This window comes from Lates calcarifer, linkage group LG6 (assembly GCF_001640805.2).
Source record: "Lates calcarifer isolate ASB-BC8 linkage group LG6, TLL_Latcal_v3, whole genome shotgun sequence".
Lineage (NCBI taxonomy): Eukaryota > Metazoa > Chordata > Actinopteri > Centropomidae > Lates > Lates calcarifer.
In genome coordinates, this window is record NC_066838.1 from 10,213,174 (window position 1) to 10,237,128 (window position 23,955).

Genomic DNA, 23,955 nt, shown 5'->3' on the forward strand with positions numbered 1-23,955 from the left:
TGTGTGTGTTACCTTGAAATGGGGAGAGGTCTACATCAGCCCAGTTGTAGCTGGTAGCAATGCGGCAGCTCTCCTTCAGCCAGTCCAGGTTAGGATACCAGTCTGATGAAACGCATTGGAAGATGGTACACACACAAACACACACAAGTATTTTTGTCCAGTGGCGTCATTTGTTGCAGCAGTAATAATGTTCCTCATTATAAAGGACAGCTGATGACATATTACTGTGAATGAGATGGTTCTGTTCTGTTGAGTTTATGTGACACTTGAACAGACCAAATATTGACCCAAAAATCTCCAGAGTAGCAACAGCTGGGCTTTCCCTGTACGTATCTAACTATTTCTATGGATCCTCTCATGAGTCTGAAAGTTTTAACTGAATAACTGTATACCAACACAAATTATTTCTATACTTTACTTAGTCATTCTTAAAACAGCTCCACAAATAAGAGAGTAGATGATAGACATTGCCTCATATCAGTGTATGTAAGCTAGGCTTAAAGGTGTAAATGGCAGCGATTTTAAAATATGGTACTATTTCTTTGGTTTTGCTGTTTTTTGGCCTGTGTTTTTGATTTTTTGTTAAATTTTTTGTTTTGTTTCTCTTCCTTTTTTACTTTTCATTGACCTCAGAGCCATGAATTCTAATGGAACTGCCCAAGATAATTGTTATACATCTGCTACATATGAAAATTGTGTTTGCACTGATGATCTGGTTGTTTACCTCTCTCAACGAAACCAAAATGGAAATAAATAATGAAAAAAAAGATACTTGAATTAAAAAATGTTTTGATTGGGTTGGATGAAAGATAGTGAAATGAATAGTACTACATAATAGAACCACATAATACTTTTTTAATAACACTTTTTTGATGAATGACATAAACGATTAATCAATTAACAACATTGTTGCTGATTGATTTTATATTAAGTGACTAATTATTTCAGACCTAAAATAAATACTATAGTGATAATTTGATACTGAGCAGCATAGCAGTGTTAGATAATTTGAATGAGGTGAACCCATTCACATTTAAAAAGAAATGAGATTTGTCTCAGTCTAAATTCAGCCTTCAACCACAAGGTGGTGTAACTTCACATAGAAAAATTCCAGCCACAGAAAAAGAAGAGGGGAAAAAAAGAAGAGGAAAATGCTTTTCATGGCCCTCACCACCACAAACTAAACAACAATACATTCTCAGACCGTGGATCAAAGACAGAGGGATTGCTCTCATTCATCCTCTGCTTGGTTGAGGGGAATACTAACCTAGATAAATAATGTCTGAATAGTCCTTTTCTCGGGCCCGAGAGCTGTGTTGCAGAGACACAGGGGAGGGGAGGGGGGGCAAAGAATGAGGAGGAAAAGCCTCGGTGAAGCTTTGGAGATGCCTGTTTGTATCAGCCAGGCCTTATAATATCAAATGCTCTGGCACCGTATAGAGAAAAAAGCATAATATAAATGCAATGAGTCTGTGCAGAGACAACCCTGCTCTGTGTGTTGGGTGAATTGCATTTACACCAATGTTGCTTTGGTAGTGTGGAGAAGTGGAATCATTGTTTGGTGCTGCACTGCATCAATATATATGAAACATGATACTATATTGTACATTCAGTGGGTTCCTTTAACAAGAATTAGTAAAAGGATATGCAGCAGAAAAGATAAATAGGTTAAAATGGGCATGCAGGCTTTCAAAGTAAAAGTCCTGTTTATTTTCTTGTTCTTTTTCTGTTTTTCTTTTCTTATACATGAGGTGACTGACAGTTGGAGCCCTTTAAATTTATGGTACACAGAAAAGACTGTACTGTACTGCCAACAGGAGGCTAAAGAGACAACACTATATAAAAACCCTGATGATACATTTAGCATTTTAAATCCATTCACTTTCAGATTCTGGATCAATACAGCAACTATAAAATACTGCGGATTCTATATTATTTCATGGCTATAGTGGAGTCTTCTCTTATTGCTGCGTTCACATTGTGGCATCAGAGTGGCAAAAACAGGAAATCTTGGAAGCATTAATTCACTCCATGAAGACGATTACCCTCACTGCTAGTCCTGTAGTCACACCAGATAAATTCAAAGGTAGTCTACCTTTGATATTATTATTAATATCCATATATTTGTAGCAAAAAATTAACAAGTTAAAACCAGACAGTCCCAGTGACAGTAAATTTGGAGCTATTTTGGCACCAGTTTAAAGTCTAAAGTTCTTTATCCAACTGAGAAATTTTATAGCCTTCTTAAGTTCTCCATACTTCCTACTTGTGATTACAACTAGGAGACTGACATTAATTAAGTTTTCCCATTTGACTGCTTGTATTTACACCCTGTATAATATGTGAAAAGTGATAGCCATTTGCCAAACGAAACTCAAGGAAACAATGTGATTTCAACAATGAAATATTTCAAAATGATGGACTTAATTACATCCTAGAGTATCATTAAATAACCCAGGAGTCCCCTATGTGGCTAAAGCAAACTTTCAAGTGCAAATTAATTTTGTATGATTATAGTATCTTTTGAATCTCTCTCTCTCTCTGATGGCATACATTTATCTTGGGAGAAAAATTAGAAAATTGCAGTGAACTGTCATGCTTTCAGCTGATTCATTCAGGGACAATCAGTGGGTGCTGCTGTCTGCCACGGTGCTGTTTCTAATACAGTATACTACCAGCAGGTGTCACCAATGTAAGAAATTTTCAACTCCCACACTTACAGTATACGTATGTATACTCATGACTGGCAGCTAGGAAAATGCTCTCTACCTCAAACCTCTGTCCTCACCTGTTGTAGGGCAGGTCTGTCCAGTGTGACTCTGGTGGGAGAGAGATGGGTGCTGCTGAGAATGTGCAGGGTGCTGGCTGTGCTGACTGTGTGCCTGGTGCTGGCTGTGGGTGGAGTGAGGGGAGAGGTGCTGCTGAGGGTGGTGGGGGTGGTGCGACGCCTGGCCGTGGTTGTGTTGGTGGTGGTGTCCACCGCTGCTCCCCGCGCCAGGAGAGTGCTGGTAAGAGCAGGCGGTTCGGGCCTGCTGGCTGGAGTCACCGGGAAGACCCATCAACCCTGCTGGAAGAAAAGAAAAAATGAAAGACTAAATATTGAAAAGTAACGTCTACAAACAGTGAAACTATGAAAGATAAACTATTTGGAATGAGACTCACAAACCCTCTCACTTTGCCCTTTTACATCCAACTGAGGTGCATCCCCAGCTTTTTTTTCCCCACACATTCACTCTCACTAATATAGTTTATAATTGGCAGATTTAATAATTTAATCAGCTAAAAAAGATATTGAAAGCCATTTTTCCTACCTGCACCACAGTTGAGAAGAACATTACGATTAATGTGTTTTGTTGCTCAGTTTCTGCTGCTTATAAATCCCTTTTTATCAAATCATAGAAGCATATTCTTTATGCCCAAACTTGTCTGTCAGTGTCTTCAGGGCAAAATGTTGCACAGAGGACAGTTTCACAAGTTAGTGAGCTTTCTTTGCTGCACAGATTGACACTTCTTTTATAGTACATACATGCCAGGATTTAACATCCTCTACTAACCAGAAAATTGACAGAAAACTAAATACAAAGTAGCAGACGATGCTGACTTGCCTCAAGTTTTGAATTCTTCTTACTATTGTTTAGAGAGGTCTGACTTTTAACTAACTATATATTAAGATACTCACTTATACCATGTCCTGAACTGCCTGTTGCATCTTCTACTCTTTTTTTTTTTTTTTTTTTATTTTCAATTCAAGTCAAATTGCCATAATTTGGAAATAATCCCATGTGGCACTGTTTCCAAAAATAAGTGACCCTAGAGAATGTATTGAGTTCAAGTCAGTGGTTCTCCAGTTGCTCTCTTTCTGTTACACACACCCACATTTTTTTGGAGTGACAAACAGCAGAGGATTCTTGTGAATGGCAGTTTCTTGGATGCATAGGGTCACCCCAAGAGTGTGTTTTATCTCCTTTACTTTTCATCGTGGACACTGACAGCTGCAGAAACCGTGAAGAAGGAAGCTTCCTTGTTAAATTTTCAGGCGATGCTGCATTGTAGTCTTTTCTTCAGGCTCACAGTTGGACGGTAGTTGTGCTTTTCCTGCTTTTGTCCCGTAGCACAACGGTACTTCTTTTTTGAATGCTGCCTAAGCTGAGTTAAAAGTGAAGGATTCTTCCAAGTATTTTAAAGTGTTCAACAATCTGGATATATACACAGAGTTGATCATTACATGTGGCCAGGAGAGAGTGCACTGTCTTCAGAAATGTCATTTATCTTCTGTCAGTACAGTTGTTCTTAAGTTGTTCATATCAATCTTCTGCTGAGGACCTTTTCTTTTATCTGCTGTTGTTTCTTTGCTTATCACCCAAAGAGGGGAACAGTGCTCTTAAGATCTCTTCAAAGATCAGTGAAGTGAAACAGAGGAGCTTGAGTTCTTTTTGTGACCAACAAATCATAAGGAAATCAATGATCGCACCGACTCTCTCTGAGCACATCCCAGTGCTTCACTGCTGCCATCAGGGAGTCATTACACTTTACCTGCTCGTACAAGTGTTTTTTTTTTTTTTAATTCCAGTTCCTTTATTCACTCTGCTATGTGGCTATTCAGTACTTCATGAAAAATGCTTCTTAGCCATTGTTTTATCTGTCTGTCTATTAATGGATGCCTATGCACAGTTTTTAACTGTTTGTATTTTTCCTCTCTTTAATTTATTAGTTAGTTTTGTGAGAGCTGTCACTTCTTACAGGAAGAAACGAGAAGTTGTTCTTGATTCCACTGAAACATGACCCTAACATACAAACAAACAAATCCCTTTTGATTTTAATGTGGCATATGACAAAGTATTGATAAAGCTGGATCGTTTCGGTCTGATTTTGTTTCTTTTGTTTGACCTGTAATTTATGAGGATGAAGAAGAATAAGGATTTGGCAGAAAATGACTGCAGCCCCACCTGAGTCAGTCACAGTTCAGTGTGTGGTCTTGGACACACGGTGGTTTTTCAAAGGAGAGGATGAGCTCCACTGTCTTGGTGACTCATTGTGACTCAAATTCCCAAATACAATGAGTGCTGACACTGTTTCCTGCTAAGCCCCACACTTAAGGGGCCCTTTCAAGCATCCGCTAAATCCATTTTCTTCTTTATTTTCATTCTGGGTGTAGGCATCATATCTCTCTTTCTTTTTTTTTCAACTAGCATTCTCATTGTCTTATCTTTTCTGCGTGCACCCCCTGACCACAAATTGAAGGGGACCTTGTCAGAGGGTAAATCCAGGCAGCAGTTGCAGCGCTCAACGGAGCGCATCAATCTCTCCGGCTCCGGAACATACATGGATGTGTACAGGGGGGAAGGAAGCAAGAGAGGGAAGGTGATAGGAGGGTGGTGGAATGGTGGGGGGTCCAAGTGGGAGGAGGCCTGGTGACCTGAAAGCTTCAGGAAGCAATTAGCGAGATGCTTCACAAACTTTAGAACCAATCTAATTAGCTGCTATCAAAGCTGCAGAACCCCTTGCTCTGCTCGACTGCAGATGTGTTTGAGAGTTTTTTTCTCCTTCTGTTGAATTCTTCCTCTTAATTGCCTTTACTCATTTGACTGAGCGAGCCGTAAAATGCAGATATGCGGAACAACAGATTGTTTGTTTATTAAAATACAATAGAGTAGGAGTAGTGTACGGTGGAGGTTAATACTGGAATGCTTTAACTGCTAGGATAGCAATGTTAAATTGTTTCAATAGGAGCTTAAGCTTGACAGTTAATTATGTGCATGAAGCCTGACATGGAGGTTTACAAGTTGTTCTTTTTTTTGAACACAAGTGTCATAATAAACGTTGGACAGGCACACACACAACAGAACACACTAATCCACATATAAAACGAGAGCTGGCACCCACCTTGCTGCGAGAAAGACTGCTCAAAGACGCACTTGTAAAGACTGCGGAAAGAAGCGCTGAGGTCCTCGAAGTCTGAGAAACAGAGCTGCTTGTCCCGTGACTCTGGGACGGGCAGGCCGTACTGGGGCTGTGGGGGAGGAGGGGGTGGCGGCAGAGGCTGGGCAGGCTGCTGAAGGCTCAGGGACTGGGATGAAGGCTCTGAGTGGCTGCTCACCTTAAAGATGGACAGAGAGGAGAAGGGGGGGGAGGGAGAGGGAGAGAGGGAGAGGGAGAGGGAGAGGAGAGAGAGAGAGAGAGAAGAGAGAGAAAGAGAGAGAGATGGTGAGAAGTGCAGAAAGACAAACTGGGAAATCAGTGAAAGTATTGGTTTTGGAAAAAATTTATCAAAGACAGAAAGGTATTCTCTATAGAGATCATCCAGAAAAGGAAAAAAAAATCCATCCTACCTCAACTTGTACCACACCAATTAAAGCTCCACACTGGCCAAAGGATATGGCAGAGTGCACAATGAGGTCTTAATATTTTATTGCAATAATACACATAATAGTTTGGCTGTGTGGCTGTGCTCATATGATGCTTTGGAACAGATCTCTGCAAGCCTGACACAGCCTCTCCCTCACAACCTGCCCCCAACACAGCCTGAGATCCATGACATTTGATGAACATGAGCATATATTTAAAGAAACATTCATACACAACTGAATACTAATACAGGAGGAGACCGTGGAGGTGGAAGGAGTTAGGGTAGCAACTTGGTATGGAGATTCCAGCATTGCAAAATGTATGTATGGATACTGCTTAGTGTTGCCTGCTTTAATTACAGTGAGGTTTACTTATAAGGGAAATATAGTTACAATTACCCCATAATCGTTAAAAAAAAACTGGCAGTGGTTAATGTTACCGAGTTGTAAAATGCAGTCTTGTAGATTGTATTAACTGTTGTGCAGTGTTTTGGCATCTGAAAACTAATGATTAATTATCCAAACTGTGCTATTTTCAGCCTGAGAGTGGTTTTATCATTCTGAATTTTGCTCTTAATGTCACACAGATTAGCTAGTTTTAGTCAATCTGACCAGAAAATGAATTTGAAATCATATCAGACTTTGCCAGTGTTGCCATGACACTAAGTCAAGCCTCTGTCATTCACTTGAGTCAGGTATGTCATATTAGGTACAATTAGCCATGTGGCTGAGCCACTGTTACCATGGGGTAGAACTTCAAACTTCACTGTGACAGTAGAAGAACAGGCCACAGGGCCTACTGGGCCACATGAAGACAGTGAGGCCACTGATGCTGCATTGGACTGAACTGTTGCCTGTCAGTCAAAGCACAGGGAAACAAAGTGCTTCTAGTAGCTGAATCTAAACTGAGAAACCTGAATTTCAATTGGCAGAACTGCACTGTAAAATAGACAGAAAGGTAAAATTCAATAATAATAACATTCCATTTCAAAAAATTTCATTAATGTAAAATTGTTCCTTTCAAATTCAATTTTCAAATTAATTAAATCTACAAATATATTTTTTAATTCAGTCATTCAGTATGGTGATTATACCAAATTCAATTTCATGCAATTAAAATGAAACCTTCCTTAGGCACTCATTTCTTTTCATATCAACACACAAAAACAAAATATAGTGCTTCAAATTTCTATCTCATATTGTGAATACAGCCTGTCTTCCTCCACCCTCAATCATCTCATCCCAGCTGTCATCTTCCTCACCATCCACCCAGTGAATACAAGCAATTTGCTGTGATCAGTGTGCCTCCGCAAATATAAGCCAACTTAGCATGACGCATCTCCCCCCCACACACATCTACCTCCACCCAATAATGGCAGCCCTTCCATCAACTCTCTTGGTGCCTTTGAGATCTCTGCCAGTGATGCCACCAGTAATCACCGTCAGTCAGGAGGGTATCACCTGCGCCAGGTAATGAGGCAGAACTAACCCTGATCCCACCGGACTAGACCACAGATGAGGTCTGAAAACGATGGAGGAGAAGGGCGAGGGGTGGAGGAGGTGATGCGGGGAGGAGGAAAACAAAAGATGGCCTCTAGAAATGAGAGGTTAACGAGATGAGATTGCACTGACCTTTGCTAATGCAGGTGGGAGGTGAGCGGGGAAAAGTGATTGATGGTAAAAAGGTGAGCAGCTGTTACAAGGGAAAAATAATGAAGGGTTGGGATTTTTCAGTGCTGCTGTAATTTTGGACCAAATGTTTTTGGATGGAGACTGGCCTTTAAAATTGTATTATATTTGGTTTAAAGGAACAGATGCAAACAAAACAGACATGTCAAATACACAAATATAAAAATCTCCATAATTTGATTAAAGGGAATGTAACTTTAATGAGTACAATGGCAAAATTAAGCTGCTGCAGCAGCATGGTATGATAAAATGCATAGAATAAAATAGACTGAATAAAAGGTGTATGTATTACATTTACTCAAGTACTGTGCTTAGTGGAGGGTATGCATTTTCAGGCTTTTCTGGTAAAGATTTTATATTAAAAAATTATAAACTAACTAAATACAACAGATTGTAAAGATTAAATCAGACCCCTTACAAAAAAACAGCATCTAGTTGTGGCCCTTTGACACATTTCAGATGTCAATGTGTTGTTAGCTGCTCCAGCAAAGACACATTCCCCCCCAAATCTCTCACACGGTTACATTTAAACAACAGTTTAAGGCTTAGCGAGGCAAAACTATCCTATATTTCAATCTTAACCAAAGTTTAAGAATAGCAGAACTTTGTTTTTTTTCACATTCCCTGTGATTTATCTTGTGACCGCAGACCTAATCCCTACACTGGAAACCACTGGACTACACTATATATAAAGTAGTTTAAAGTATTTCTATATTGAGCAGTCACAACAGTAAAATTCTGCTCACACATTGCTGTATCAGTACTAAGAATCTAATAATGTCATATAGAATATCAGTCACAGATACTTTCACTTTTGATGCTTTAAGTGCATTTTGCTCATAATACTGTAATTCTGCTTCATTAGGTTGCAGTACTTTTACTCATAATGCAGTATCTCTAGATTGCTGAACCAGTGCTTTTACATATGTTAAAGATCTAAGCACTTCTTCCACCACTGGTGAAATCAGTGCTTCCATAGTTGAAGCACCTTGGGCAAAGAAATCCAGAAATCAGGCAGACTAAATATAAAATATTGACTTCTTTGATGCTAGAATTTCCCAGTTGTCAATTTAAGAAAAGAAACTTTGAATTTTAACCAAAGAACCTTCACATTTCAAATTTAGAGATCAGGTCACTGTTATTAGTTGTGTCAACAGCTGCTGTTAATGAAAGACTCCAGGCTCATTGCTCAATGATCCAGCCACTTTTTTTCATTTGACGAGCCCATGATAAACTGTTTGTTGTTTACATTAAATATTTTGTTCTAAATTGCTCAGCATGGGACAGTATATGTCCCGACAGATGAGATGGCTAATCCACTCCTTCCTTCATAAAAAGGCAACTCATCATTATCTCACACATACACTGCTCGAGACTAATCAATCCAAATAGCTGAAGGACATTGTTTTGTTAAGGATGAGGAATCATTTAAACAGCCAATGTAAAATCAGGCCAAATATGTCCCAGCATATCAGTGGTCTGCCAAGTCTGGCGTGTACTCTACCCTGGCCAAGACTGTAGGCACCATAACAGTAGATGATACAGCACGGACGTGATTTAAATAAACCTCACTGCGTGTGTGTGTGTCTATGTGTGCTTGTACAGTATATGGGACTTGGTAAAAAGTCATGGTTAGTGTGAGTGGGGTGGCCACTGGTTATGTCCTTTGGGCTCAGGCCTCAGACATAAACAGTATCACAATCTCACACATACACAGCTCTACCCCAAAAAAACACAGAAACAGCACAACCTCAGTGTTTAATTGCTGGCTAACAGAATTAATCTGCTTTTAATTGTATACAATTCTGCCCCTTTGTTTCAAATTTGCTAATACTGGAGTGATTGGGCTTCATTCACATGCATCAGAGGTGGTTATGGTGAAGTGTCAACACAAAAGGATGACTCTGATGTTTCCTGCTGTTTTATTTTGTGCATGATAGATGCACTTTTCCAAAGCTTACCAGCATTTCCCCACAGGTTTTGAATTTATTTTGTGGCGTTTGACCCTGAGAGGTAGGAGGGGTTGCAAACAGTCCTGATAGTTGGCTGCAAAGAAAAATTCAATTCACAGGCCAAATAATGAGTGCATATGAATGCAACATTCACCAATAAGAAACAGTTTTCAATCAGTCTGCACCTCGTCTGCATTTCCACATTTCTGAAATGATAAATACTTTTTTAGAGGGAGGCAATTTGATTTATTTGAGGGGCCAAAATAAATTCTCTATATGGAAAGCACTGACCGAAATTGCCCTTTTGACTGTTTTAAACAACAGCAAAACAATGGTCTATTTAGGAACATTTTTTAAATTGTTTAGTAAATGAACACAACCGACACAAAAGATTTTTTGAAATTTGAAATAGTGTCTGCGCATGCCATCTGCTTAACTCAACTGATACAGCACAGAATAATGCATATATCATCTAGGCACACCGATTATGCTCTGCAAAAGACTACTGGAAATATACTTGCTTGCAAAGTCTGAACATCAAACAGAAAATGAGAGTTTCAGCAGTGAACTGCAGATCCAGTGTGCGCATCGTTAGCTGGTTACCACCTCCTCAGTCTGCTAAGGGTGTAGCAGACACCTTCTGTACTGACTGAGAGTGTTTGGACCGGTGACTGAATCATCCAGATTATGTCAGAATCAAGTGAATAAAGAACATGTGATCGCTTTAGTTTGAAAGCTGGTAGTTTAAAACTTGCCATCTCAGGATAATAGAGAGCAGAAGAAAAGTGGGAGAAAGCACCGGCACGGCTGAAGTGTCCTTAAACCAGACACAGAGTCTGTAAGCGGCTTCTGCTCGGCCGCTGTCCTTGTGCACACAGACGTGAGAAAAAATCAATTCTCCTGCAGCAATCATTAGACTGTCACCCAAACTAAAGAAATGGTCTTACTGGTGTGTAGCTGTGGACGTTGCCGCCGCTGCTGACGGCCGTGTTCAGGTTGTTAAGGTTGACGGACGCCAAACTCTGCTCTGAAAGACTGTTGCTCAGGCTGCCGCCCAGACTCCCAGGACTCTCACTGCCTTCTGCCTCAGGGTTGTACAGAGCTACCTACACACACACACACACATTTACATGATCATGTTAACGTGACAGTAAAAGGTATTATACAGGGCCAACATTTTGAAGCAACACACCATATAAATTTCTTCAAAGGCAATGATTCATGATTTTATCGCTCCTCCTTGCCCATTTTGGTCTCCTTTATCTTGTCCATTTGCCAATTCACATCTAAGCTGAAGTGAACACAGCCCACCTCACTAAGTTACACATGCACCATTAACTTATGAGACAACTCATGAGGAAATATGGAAATTAAAGTGCTGAAGGCAAATTAGCCCTGTTGCTGCATAAAAGCCCGGAACCTAAACATTTTTCCTTAAACATGGTGTTTTTGATTAAATGTTCTGACCCACAGACCACCGGCTAACAGAAATGACTTCACTGTCGGGGAGTCTGGCACTGATGAAGACACAAGTTTCACTTCAGAGGAAGTGTGCTACTGCATATTGTCTAGTGGTGACAGATCACAAAGCTTTTAAAAGCAATGCCTCAGGATTATGCTGAATCATATTTCTCTTGTTTTGTTTGACTGTCAGTACTTGTGAAGCACAGCACCAGCATTACCTCCAGGCTACATTTAATTGTATAGACAAATCTGAAAATATAGCCTTGGGGTGAGACAAGAGTAACAGCTCTCTGGGGCAGTGCTCTACCCTGTAGAACATCTTGGAGTGGAAAAAAGAGGTGTTTCTGAGTGGTGAGTATGAGTGTTAATCCTGAGTATGTCTGCTTTAGTGAATCCGTAATTCTCCTTTCTGTGTCACTGTAGAAACAACTAAATTATTACGTAGTCTACAAGAACTTTGAAGTTTACATCTATGCATTAGAAAAGAAAGGAAAAAACTGATAATGGCCCAGCACCTCATGACTTAGTGGAGCTTCAATTACTAGGTATTTAGGAATTCAAGTGAAAACATTACAATATCTGAATGTAATGATGGCTATAACAACCTTTCTCAAGGAAAATACCTTCTGTTATCCTAATTTCCTAGTATCATATTATAAGAATGTCTTTTTCAAAACTGCAGTCTCTCCAATGCAAACAGAATACTAGTGAGCGAATGTGTTATTGAGGAGGCTCTGACACACTGCTGCGCCTGCAGGACGCCACCTGTCTGGGACGTGGGTGGATTTCACTGACGTTGGCACCAGCATCATTATCATCAAGGTCTTCCTCTTGCTGTTCTGAATCATTGTTTCAAAACGTATAGTGATGACTAAGACCAATCAAGTTTTAGCCTCTCCTGGAGTAAAACAGAATAAGTGCAAACTGACAAAGTGAAGGTGAACGAACACTTCCCTGTTGTCTGTCCACCTGCTGCCTGTGAGCCACACCAAACTACCTGGGGAAATGTTGCCACAATAACCACTTGATGCTGATTTTCTTGGCTGCTAATGATGCTGACCTCTTGCTTTTTGTTGTCAAATTTCATGACTAACTTGTCTTCTGTATGTAATAAAACTGGCGACACTTTACAGAGTTGGTCAATAATGTTGAATAAAAAAAAAAAAAAAGCACAACATAGTAAATACCATTTTAAGGAATAGTGGGTAGGTAACTTAACCCACTCTACTGGCAGTTAGTTTGGCTAAAATGAGCAGCTGTTTAGATTATCTTTCAATGTTCAATCCATTAGCTATGTATTACTTTTAGATGAATATTTGATTCTACAAAATGTGAAAATTGATGACAAATACTCACAAGTCGTCGTCCCCCACCCACCCAAAGAAATCTTTTATCTATTTTATCTGAGAATCAGTCAAAAACCCAGTAGCACTGAACTTCCAATGATCTGAAACAAAGAACTGCAGCAAATTTTCAAATTAAAGAAGCAGATTAACCAACAAGTGCTTTATATTTTTAGTGGCTGAATGGCAATGAACTAGTTGTAAAAATTACAGTAAGCAAATACATGGCTGTATAATACTGGTGAAGTTATTAAAAATATATTTATATATTTTTAGGTGACAATTGATTTCCCAAAGTCTCAAAAACTCTGATGAAAGGGTGTCATATTGACAAATTCGGGGACGTATGAGTCAAGATCTGTGAAAAGAGTAGGATGGAAAATTGGAGTAAGCTGTCAAGTCCAGACCTTCGCATTACGTCCAGACCAAACACTCAAGAGTTATGTGAGCTGCTGCTGCTGCGGGACAAATTTTCTCTTTGGTTGGGGTCAGACGAAGGGGTCATGTACCACACATCATCATTCTGTGTGAGTGAGTGTGTGTGTGTGTGTGTGTGTGTGTGTGTGTGCCAGATCAGACAGGCGTCAGAGGTCCCAGTTGCCGCTTGATCCCTGACCCTCATGGAGACAGTCACACCCAGTTTTGCTTTTCACTCAGTGTGTGTATGTGTGTATGTGTGTGTGTGTGTGTGTGTGTGTGTGTGTGTGTGTGTGTGTGTGTGTGTGTGTGTGCGTGTGTGTCTGGATGTGTCATTGCATAAGGTTGTGTTAGAAAGTGAGGAGCTGTAAAAGAGTCCAGGCCACTGATGATGGTGAAAGAGAAAAACAGAGACTCCTTCAGCTGCAGTCAAATACGATGTATATCCAGTTTGGTATTATTTATAGCCTCGACAAAGTTCAGCACATTCTTCTCAGCAGCAAGTACAAATGACTACATCTTACTGACTAATTCATTTGTCATAATCATCATTACACATCATTAAGAAGTGAATATTCATTAGACGTAAATGGCCAATAAAGTAGTGTCTTTCTGAGCTTTTCCAGCTATTTAAAATTTCTGGATGTTATATTTGTGGATCCACAATTTATTATGACTAGTACATGGCTGCATCACATACTTAATGATTATTAAACTCAAGTCAACCACTCATAGCTCACTCACTCCAGAGACTCTATTTTCTACTTCCACCTCCAGCCCTTTTAGGCTTGGAGTTAGTAAGGTGTGGTATGTTTTCCCAAATTACAGTTCACAATGTAAAAATGTAAATTAACGTGGCTTCCTGCACTTTGAACTAGGGCTGGTGCTATTATTTTCATTACTGATTAATCTGCAGATTATTTCCTCCTTTGATCTATTCATCATTTTGTCTTTAAAATGTCAGCTAAATGTGAAAAATACTGATCAAAACTTCCAGCAGCCAAAGAAGATGTGCTCAAGTAGCTTTTTAAATTGAACGGCAGTACAAAACCCAAAGGCTATGAAAAAGAAAAGGGTCATATTTTCACCTTTAAGAAGCTGGAACCAGCAAATATTTGCCATTACTGCTTGAAAACACGGACTATCAAAATAGTTGCTGATTATTCTTCTGTTGATCAGCTTACTTATGACTAATCATTGCAGATCTACAGTCAACAGTAAACAAGTACTAGTTTTTAATATCTTTAAGTTAGGACAATACTTGGCTTAGCATGTACAACTAGAAGTGTCTGGTGCCTGTTACCAGAGGAAACAATGCAGCATGCTTTCTGCTCTGAGAAACATGACTGGGGGAATATCTTACACTGCTGCTGTTAACTGCATAACAGACAAACTGGTGTCATACCTTGTTGGTTACAGCGTTGATGGCCAGAGTGGGAGACGCCCCTCCTGACATGATGCAGTCCATTCTCAGAGACTCTGACTCTAGGCTGTACGGGGTAGACGCCTGGTAGGAGAACAGGACACATGACAGCTTACCAAATAAGTAATGAAGACACCAAAATAACGTGCGCTTCCAGAACATCACCAGCCATAGGCTTCCTATCATGCCACAGTAGGAAAAGCGCAGGTGTAAATAATGAAATCAGAGATGGCTTAATTCCATTTAGCTGCTTCAGCTCCTTGTATTGTTAATGCTGACTCACTGTCACACTGTCATGGCTTACTGGGAAACTTGGAATAGAACAGAGCCATTGTTAATGTTATTAGTAACACCTGTGTTTTTCCTACTATGACAAGATGAACTGTCTGCTGAGGGCTGTGATACTCTGTTTACACTTAAGCCAACACTGTGTTAATGCTAATCAAGCGTGAGCATTCGACTTGTGCATGGTAAGACAGTTATGTATTTCAGCTTTTTTTCCCAGCTTAATTCAAGCTGTTTGTATCGATAGGACTGATTGTTACACCCCAGGGAGCTAGATGAAATTTACAGAAAACATGATAAAAAATAATGAAGCAGCACAGGCCACTTTTCCTGTTTCCTCAGGAGCTGAACGTGGTGAACAATAAAAGACTAATAAGACTTGGATTGCCTTGTGTCCCACCATAATCTCCATGACAAAAGAACATGTATGCTCACAGTACTGGTAGTTCGTCATCAAGAATGCTAACTGAAGATTTAAAAAAAAATGGGAATTTAGCCACAAAGGCACACCAAAATATATCACAACATCTACGCCATATGTGGAATAGATCTACATTTCTCTTTCCATACTACTTACCTGTGTTAAGCAGTTATAGCAATTTCAGGGAAATCAGTGTTTCCTAATTAATATGCAAATATATGCAGAGGTGCCTCAAAATCTAATCAGATCATCTACTCTATATGAGTTACCTGTGGTGTAAGTATGAAGTTCTGTCTATGTGTTTTTCCATTGCATTCAAAAGTATATGTCTATATAGTCAGAAAGTACCAAAAATCAGCATGTAGCAAATTAAAACATGACTGCTCATCTACTACACACCTGTTTGATCCTGCTATAAACCTATTCTGATATACTTAGTTCATTATCTTTCATTTATGAGTCCACAGACTAGTGGTCGAGCGATACTGCAAAATTTAATTTCGATCCGATACCATTTCAAGGGAAACCAGGGCCACGATCACCGATATCAAAATCAACGGATACTTTTTACTGTTAAAACAGCTAATGTACATTAAGCTAGAGAAATATGTCATGTTTTATTGGGTGAATGCATCACTAATAGGCTATTTCTGAATATATTTTATTTACCACCAAATAATGTGCCAAACATGGGTATTTCTTCAGTTCGCCCTCACCTACCACAGGCCAGACATTAAAAACTACAGACAATAACTCTATGTAACACAGGTCAGAAGGTCTGATGTCTGAAGGTCTTGAGTTTTACATAAAGTTATACAAAAATGAACAAAATATTTACAAGTGAGTAGTTTTTCCAAGATTTGTGACTGTAATGTTAATCACTTTCACGTATCAACCCCCAAATATAGTCTCCCATCATGTTTTTGTTATACGCTCCTTGGTAGTGGTGTTCAAAGTCCAGTATATCTTGGTGGAAATGCTTGCCTTGCTCCTCTGGGTATGCTCCCATGTTTTCCTTGAATTTATCAAGACGAGCAACAACTTTGTTACGTAGTGTAATGTCAGCCACAGGGAGATGAACCTCCATCATGCGTTCTTTCAACAGCCATACACTTTTTCAAGAGTAACTGTTAAGTGTTGCCTACTAATTAATATGCAAAAGTATTTCAAATATGTTCCCCACTGATTGGAAATATGCAGAGGAAGGTGACAGTAAAAATGAGGAAGGAAATGGAATGTGACAAAGGTTATGAGAATTTTCTGAATGCTGCAAGTTCATGGTTCTGTGCTGAGCCCTCCTGAATCACCACCATGCCCGAGGCTCCAACTATGTGAACTAGTTGAGGCGCGCTTCATTTAAATTGCCAGACACTTAAACAGCCTGGAAAGTGGACACATCACTTGCACTTGATAAGATAAATCAAGCCATCCTCATGAATTATTCACATATCTAAAATGTATTCAGCTGCAGTTCATTTCTCGCTGTCCTCACAAAGAGCTAAAGTAGGGTTAACTGAGTGTGGGGATATAAGGGACTACTCAAAGATCGATGAGGGGCTGAATTGACGCCCGCAAAGTGAAAATAAATAAATAAAATGAGGACGATATTTTCTCTTCTTGTCTGACTCCTTTCAGGGTTCAAGACAGCTTGCCTGCCTTTCCAAACTGCTTACAGTAAGAGGATTGGTTGGTAACAATGCAGTCTTTAATTTATGATAAACTCCCAGCGAAACGGGTTGTCGGTTCCCTGGTGGAGGCACTTAAAAAGAAGACAACGGAGAGGTGAAGAGAAGAGTGAGGAAGGCTTGTGGGAGACGGGTGGGGGAGGAAGAATAGGTGGTGAGATAATTGAGTGGTGATGGACAGACAGACAGGCAGACAGAGAGGTGTACAGGAAATGAAAGAGAGTGATTATGCTAAGGGCACAGGAGACGCAGGTACTAAACTAAGTGTACACTGCCTGTCTACATTTATACAATGCATTTGTGCAACTGACGTTTAGCCTCGCTGCCAACTTCAAATCTTTTCATTTGTGCAGATGCTGTCATCAGGAGACTTTAAAGACTTTGACTGTGTAGCCTAGGTGCAACAAAACCCCAATGAAAACAGTACGACGTATTTAGCCCACCTTTTTTTTTTCTTCAACACTGCTATAAATCTTAGCACTTAAACCTCCCTGTTTCTCCTTAGCCCATGTGACAGCCCACAGTGTGTCTGCCAGCAGTACAAGTGAGGCGTAAGAAAAGGGGTCGAAGGGCCCATCCATGTAAGACGAGATGACAAGCCTCTGAATTAATTAATGTTTGTAATAAAAAAAAAATCGTTGGTGAAGAAAATATGTCTAATGGCAGCCCCGGGGCCTTCTGTGGTAATTAACTGGAACACAAGCCTAGAATACTCTCCCTCCTCCCTCCTCTCCCTCTTACTTTCCCTCCTTCCCCTTGCAGCTTGACTTTTTCCCTCTCTGCTCTCTCTACCTTGATGTCTTTTTCACTTTTCTTCCCCCTGCATCCTTTCTATCACACTTCTCTCTACCACCCCACCCCCCACCATCATCCCCAACCCCACCCCACCACCCCGTTTTCTCTCTGTTTTACCTCAATTCTTCCTCCAATGAGCAACTGTGATTGTGCACTTTGCTGCTCCACGCTTGCCTGAGTTCCCTGGAGAGGGGAAGGCTAAAGCAGCAATACAGGCGGAGAGGCAGAGACAGAGGAGAGAGTGGCAGACAAACAGATAAACACACAAACAGTAAGATAATGATCAAGATGTGCAACCAGCCACAGAGGCGCGGCGTGAGAAAAGAAGGGAGATGACCGGTGGTGCTGCGCCGCGATGAAATACGCTGCGGGTTTTCTTTAATGCAATAGCAATGATAGTTGGGTGTACATTCAGAACAACCTCAGTGGGTCGGCTGCTGGATACAAAGACAGCATGTGATAAAAAAAAAACTGACAGGTGCCTGCATACTGGAATTAAAGCTCCCTTGTGAAACAGGCTTTACTGATGATGTTTGGATGCAGAAGGTCTTCTGCTTGGTCCACTGCTTCAGCTGATTTCACTAATTGGTTGCTCAACCTTGGCTAAAGGAAGTGTTGTCATGCTACCTGAAGTTTAAGCACTGATACCAGATGTCAGTATTTATCATAATATCACTGAATTAGAGTTTTCTCTTTAATATTCTATTTATTTTGTCTTTGTTGTATTTTCCGCAGGGTTGACGTCCACAATCAATTGATGTCCTCCTTCTAATACTTGGTCTGCCTTAATAACATGGGTCCACACTACATTCTCAAACCAACAGAATGATTCCCTACTAGATGGCTGTGCTGATTGGCCAAATAATATCATGTGTCTCAATCAGACTGTCTCTTTCATGTGTGATGTATTTGAAAAAGCAAAGTGAAATAGCAGAATGGCAGACATGGAGCAAAAAAATGGCACTTGAAAAATCTGTGTTAGTCAGTGGCTGTGCTATTTATTGAGTGCTCGCTGCAACTTTGCTTAATGATTAAAATAAAGTTTAACTTAACTTAATGCAATATTGTTCTTTAAATGGTGGAAATATATGTCCAAAGGCTGGTTTGAATGTGAGTATTCTCAGCAACATGCTTTAAAACTGAGAAGAAAGATCCCAATTTAGATTGTGATATAATTTTATGAGGCATTAAACCATTGGTTTAATTGCCTGATTTTCTTTTACTTCTTTCACTTCTGTAAGAAGACCTAGATTCCATCAAAGTATTGTGTGGCACTAAATGCTACAGCAGCATCTTTAATTACTTTTGTTAGTTTACTCCCATGGAGATGTACAGTATGCATCTTCTTAGAGCACATTTATTGGTTCATTAAAGCTCAGCTGAAGAGACAGTCAAAGAGGAATTTCTTCTGTTTAATGTATTTTATACTGAGTCTACCAGTTTGGTTTGGAAGTAGTATTGAAATTCAATCATTAAGCCAACACCAGTTAAGAGTGTGTTAATCAGTTGCTAAAGAGACAGACAACAAAGTGCAAAATATACAGTAGTCAGAGACGGAGTCGAAACAGCAGGGACGCAGGCAGACGGAGGTGATATGAGACATGCGATACATCATGGCACTCGCTCTGTACTGCTTTTGTATTCAAATCCTCAGGTTAATGACTGAGCAGCTGCTGCATTCTGCCGAGCTGATGCAGGGTTACATACTGTATATTTATAGCCTCGGCCGCTGTCAATCAATTTCCAAGAACCAATTTTCATTTCTACTTCTGACTTCTCACTGTTCTACTCTATTCTATTTTGTAGCTTGTTTCTGCTGTTTCTGTGACATCTTGAAAATTACAGATCCGGGAGCCTGTGGTTAACATGTATTAACGTGTTAGTCAAACCCACCTGACCTGGATGAATATAGAATCACAAGACTGTTTAAATGAGACTATAGGCTGCAATTCTGTTATGGCACACTGCATAAAGAAAGCGCAAGCACATGTACTGGAGATGGGGTATTTCTATCAGACACAGGGATTTCTTCCACATCCTCGTGTGTGAGAGGGTCCTGTAATAAGGACGTCAATATCAATCAAATGGTACAAAGAAAGGACAATCCTGCCTTTTCAACCCAGCCAGGAAAAATGTGCATGATGAAGTCCAGGTTTTTTGCTATTTTTGCAGCTATACAAAGTTATAATAGCACTAACAGATTCCATTCAGTGCGTAACCAAATCATCTTCTGGTACAGTAGACAATTAGATAGAGACCATTCAAACAAGGAAAAAAAGGTAGCAGGTAGCTGATCATGTGGCTATGGAGTGTTTAAGTCTTTACACGTGTTATATGATGTGTCCCCCGAACCTCTTACCCCTGTCACCTCCCATCTTCTTGGTTTTTTACTTGTTATTACTGATCTATCCCATACACCTCGATCCTTTACAGCTGTGATGCAGGTGCCTCCAAATGTGGGTACTGTTGGCCCACAGTCTGTGTGTGTCTCTCCGCTGATGACAATTCAAACCACCGAATCACAAAAACGACACATAACAAAATGACATAATTCATTTGCTGATGTGTTTTAAACTGTGATTTGATTTGCATTATTCAGTGTGAAGTCTGGCCTACAGTAACATTTCACTGCTCTGCCATGACTAAAGCTCCCTTCCTGGTTTGCTGGTCTATCCTTGCATCATTATAGCGCAGACTTAGTGTGTAAACACATAACCATTTCTGTAACATCTCAGGTGTAAGGAGCAGCTTTTCCCAATCTCTTGTTTTCGTGCCCCTGTTTTCTAACACTGCTGCATCATGAACACTCTCTGTCAGGCAATGCTCACATTGTCAGCAAAATCATGGTTTCTGCCCCTCTAACGACAGTTGAACTGGTGTAAGGAAATTATTTATTTAACAATTTGGAAACTAAAAAAGGAAGGTAAGATTATTGTTTTGTGTCAGACAAACTCTCAAATAAGTGTTTAAGTCTGTCCTTAAGCTGGAGATGCCTGTAGAGATGTCAGTTAAAATACTAGCTGAGCAAAATACCACTAAATCATATGGCTTTTAAAACAGCAAGCTTTAGTATCAAAGGGAGGATTTATGGTTAAGGTACTTACCCTTTCTCCAGATCGTGGTCTCTTCTTTGGCCTGCTGGGTACTGTGTCTTCTTTAGGATTGGTATCTATGGCCCAGTAGGAACCCTGAAGAGTGACCCCCACAAAAAACAAGCCATTAAATCTTGTGTTTGGTGGAAGCTGCTTTGCTCTGTAGGTTTAGGTACACTTTCGCGTTTTCTTTTTATCTTTCTCTGAGGAGTCAATGATGTAAAAATTCTTCAAAATTAGTAAGAGTGGATTAAGTACTGGATCTAGAATGAAACTAGTAGTATGTGTAAACTCAATACAAAAATGTACCTAATATATCAAGCATATAGGTAGCCTTGCACAAGATTCAATTATTGATGTGTAATGTGAAGAAAAAGTTAGAAATACTGGACTTGCTCAATTGTGTTATTGGGTAGAACTACAGCCAAGGATCATTTTTATCAGTAGGAAAACTCATGTATTGAATGTAAAATCCATATCTGGATGGTAACTAGTGATTACAACCATTTTCCAAAATAACATTTCTAAATCGTCTGTCAATATGGTGCTTGAGAAAAATGTAATTAGTCAATTACCATAATAGATAACTTCATTAATCCCCACAGTGTTAACTACTTTGATCACCCATGCACAGTGACAACAACACAAGTGAGACAGGTTACAGCAAGCAATATAATGCCACAACAGAACGACACTAACACATATTCCAAGAGGTGATTAGTGAAGCTCAGGACCCTGCCTGTCCAGTGATTAAAAACACTTACACTTAAATCAATTAATAAAGTAAACAGCCAACCCTAGGTGATGCATCTGAAACAGGACTGATAAGGTAATAAATATATCAAAGTATATCAATATCTAACAACTGTTTATTGCAGATATACTGGAATCAGTATATACACACACACACACACACACACACACACACACAGAAGTAACAAAAGAGTGCAGAACAGAGATATCAAACTAATAATTTATTTAGAAACAGTGTTTCCATGATTACCCACCAGAGAGCACTGACAAGTTTTCTCCAACTATAATAGTCTCACTCAGTATGTGTTGGTATATCTTCAGATTTTTGAAAATCCTATATATTGATATGTTGAATCAGCCTCAAAAATCCAGTATCCGTAAGCCTACAAACACTACTCATATCTCAGAAAACAAGCATGTAAAGCGTGTCATTCAAAAATTTCACAGCTGTGGGCTCAAAAGACCTTTGGATCCATAACCACACTGCCTTCCAACTGCAGTCTGCTTTGGACTCATCTTCCTCATCTTCCAAAACCTTCTCTAGTCAAAACATTTATAGATCCAGCATTATTAATGCACTTGTTATCTGGTTCTAATTGTTGGCAGTTATGTTCTTAACCCAAAATATAATTGCATAAAACAAGGTACAAAACTCGGACATTTAAAACATTTAAAAGGTTCTTACTGACCTCAAGGAACTTTAGTTTCCTGAGAAAAAGCATTGAATCTATGAATCCCTAGATATTTGTATGAGGAAACAATTTTACCCTTGAAATTGTTATTGTAAATAATGACTTAGCTGTGGTGCCATGATTCCAAGTTTGATTTTCCTACTAAATTTGAAGACATACTGTATATTATATTATTCACTTGAGTTTGTATCTGTTATTATTTGTTGATTTGTATCAGTGCCAGAGTTACATCCTTCACATTCTCTAAAACATTTCCACCTGTTTCTGATGTAAAAGTATCTCCTCCTATTATAGGCAGTATTAATTCTCACTTCTGAGGAAAAAGGCTGCTGAGGCTGCTTCTGTCTCCCTAATAGGGGAAACTGAAGTGTCACTAAAGAGAAAAAAAAGTGCAGTAGATGGATCTCCACCGCATCCGATAAAACCAATGTATCTGTTGTTATTCCAGCTCTGTATCCAATCAGTTTTCTCTAGGTTTAGTTTTCCTGTGGTGCGTGCTCCTGCTTCCTTTCCCCAGAAAATCCACTGAAATCCTTTTGATACAAAATGTTAAAACACAGCAGCCTCCAGAATAAACACATACAATGAGAGAGGAGGAAATCAATTGCTTTTAGGTCCTTGATTTCCTCCTGGTCTGAATTTTTTTTCTCCCTTTCATTTTTCCTCTTCCCTCCCAAGGAGGTCCAAAGCTGCAGACTGAATTCAGGAGGTTCATCTAGGCCGCACACACACACACACACACACACACACACACACACACACACACATGCACATGAAGATGCACACACACACACACACACATACACGGCTCGCTCCCCACCTCCCCCATCCTTGCCTCTTCTCCTCCCCCTGTCTCTCAGTCCCACATCACTGAACAGTACACAGCCAATTAACGTTAGCACATGCATGATTTAGCTTCTCTCCTCTCTCTGTGGCTTCAAACAGAGCATGTACATTCAACTTTTCCACACACAGATGACCTCCCCACCCATGCCGAGGTATCGACCACTTCGATCCACGGTGTGAATTAAGGTGCTGGTCAGGTCCAAGTCAGGCTAATCGGAGAGGAGCCGCTCTCTTTGTGTCTTCGCAGACTATGGGCCTCCGCTCAAGCCCAAGGATTTTGTTTGAATTATTTAAACCTTCTTCCCCCTAATTCATTTTTCAATGGCTCCAAAATCCCCTCAGCCTGGAGACACTCCCCCACCCCAAAACAAAATGAACAGAGTTTTGAAAGCTCAATGAAAAGTTTTCGTTTGTCAGTTTTTGTAAAAGTAGCGGATTGCTTCTCACTTTGACCCCGTGATGAGCTGAAATGCAGACATTTGAGCTTTTATTAAAAAATCTTGTAAGGACAAGCTTCAGTGATCAGCCATAATTATATACTTTCCCTGTCTGAGCGATTCCTTCGATTCAGCACAAACAAGGACTTGACAAGTTGTTGTTATCAAACCAGCATTGCTGAAGTGGCTGTGGCGACTCCGCTTCCTAACCACAGTAGTCGCGGTGGTGAAACATATCTAAAGCTTCCTCTGACTGTGTGTGTGTGTGTGTGAGAAAGAGAGAATGAAACGGGGCCTAATAAAGCATAACAGATGCG

The 23,955-nt window shown here is 39.9% G+C and overlaps 1 protein-coding gene across 8 annotated transcripts in view; it reads right to left on the reverse strand.

Moving 5' to 3' along the window:
• The window catches only part of LOC108891707 (forkhead box protein J3), a 58,990-nt gene that overhangs the window by 7,621 nt on the left and 27,414 nt on the right, over nucleotides 1–23,955 (reverse strand). For 5 of the 8 annotated variants that reach the window (XR_001962348.2, XM_018688982.2, XM_018688981.2 and 2 more), the window contains 6 exons: nucleotides 20,923–21,006; nucleotides 14,615–14,716; nucleotides 10,933–11,091; nucleotides 5,884–6,097; nucleotides 2,789–3,067; nucleotides 13–102 (listed from right to left, as the gene is read on the reverse strand). Coding sequence is in view for 7 of the 8 variants with exons in the window: in XM_018688982.2 (XP_018544498.1) it covers nucleotides 13–102; nucleotides 2,789–3,067; nucleotides 5,884–6,097; nucleotides 10,933–11,091; nucleotides 14,615–14,716; nucleotides 20,923–21,006 (928 nt within the window). In the remaining variant the exon portion in view is untranslated. The remainder of the gene's footprint in view (nucleotides 1–12; nucleotides 103–2,788; nucleotides 3,068–5,883; nucleotides 6,098–10,932; nucleotides 11,092–14,614; nucleotides 14,717–20,922; nucleotides 21,007–23,955) is intronic. The other 3 variants (XM_018688984.2, XM_018688987.2, XM_018688986.2) reach the window with 2 other exon arrangements.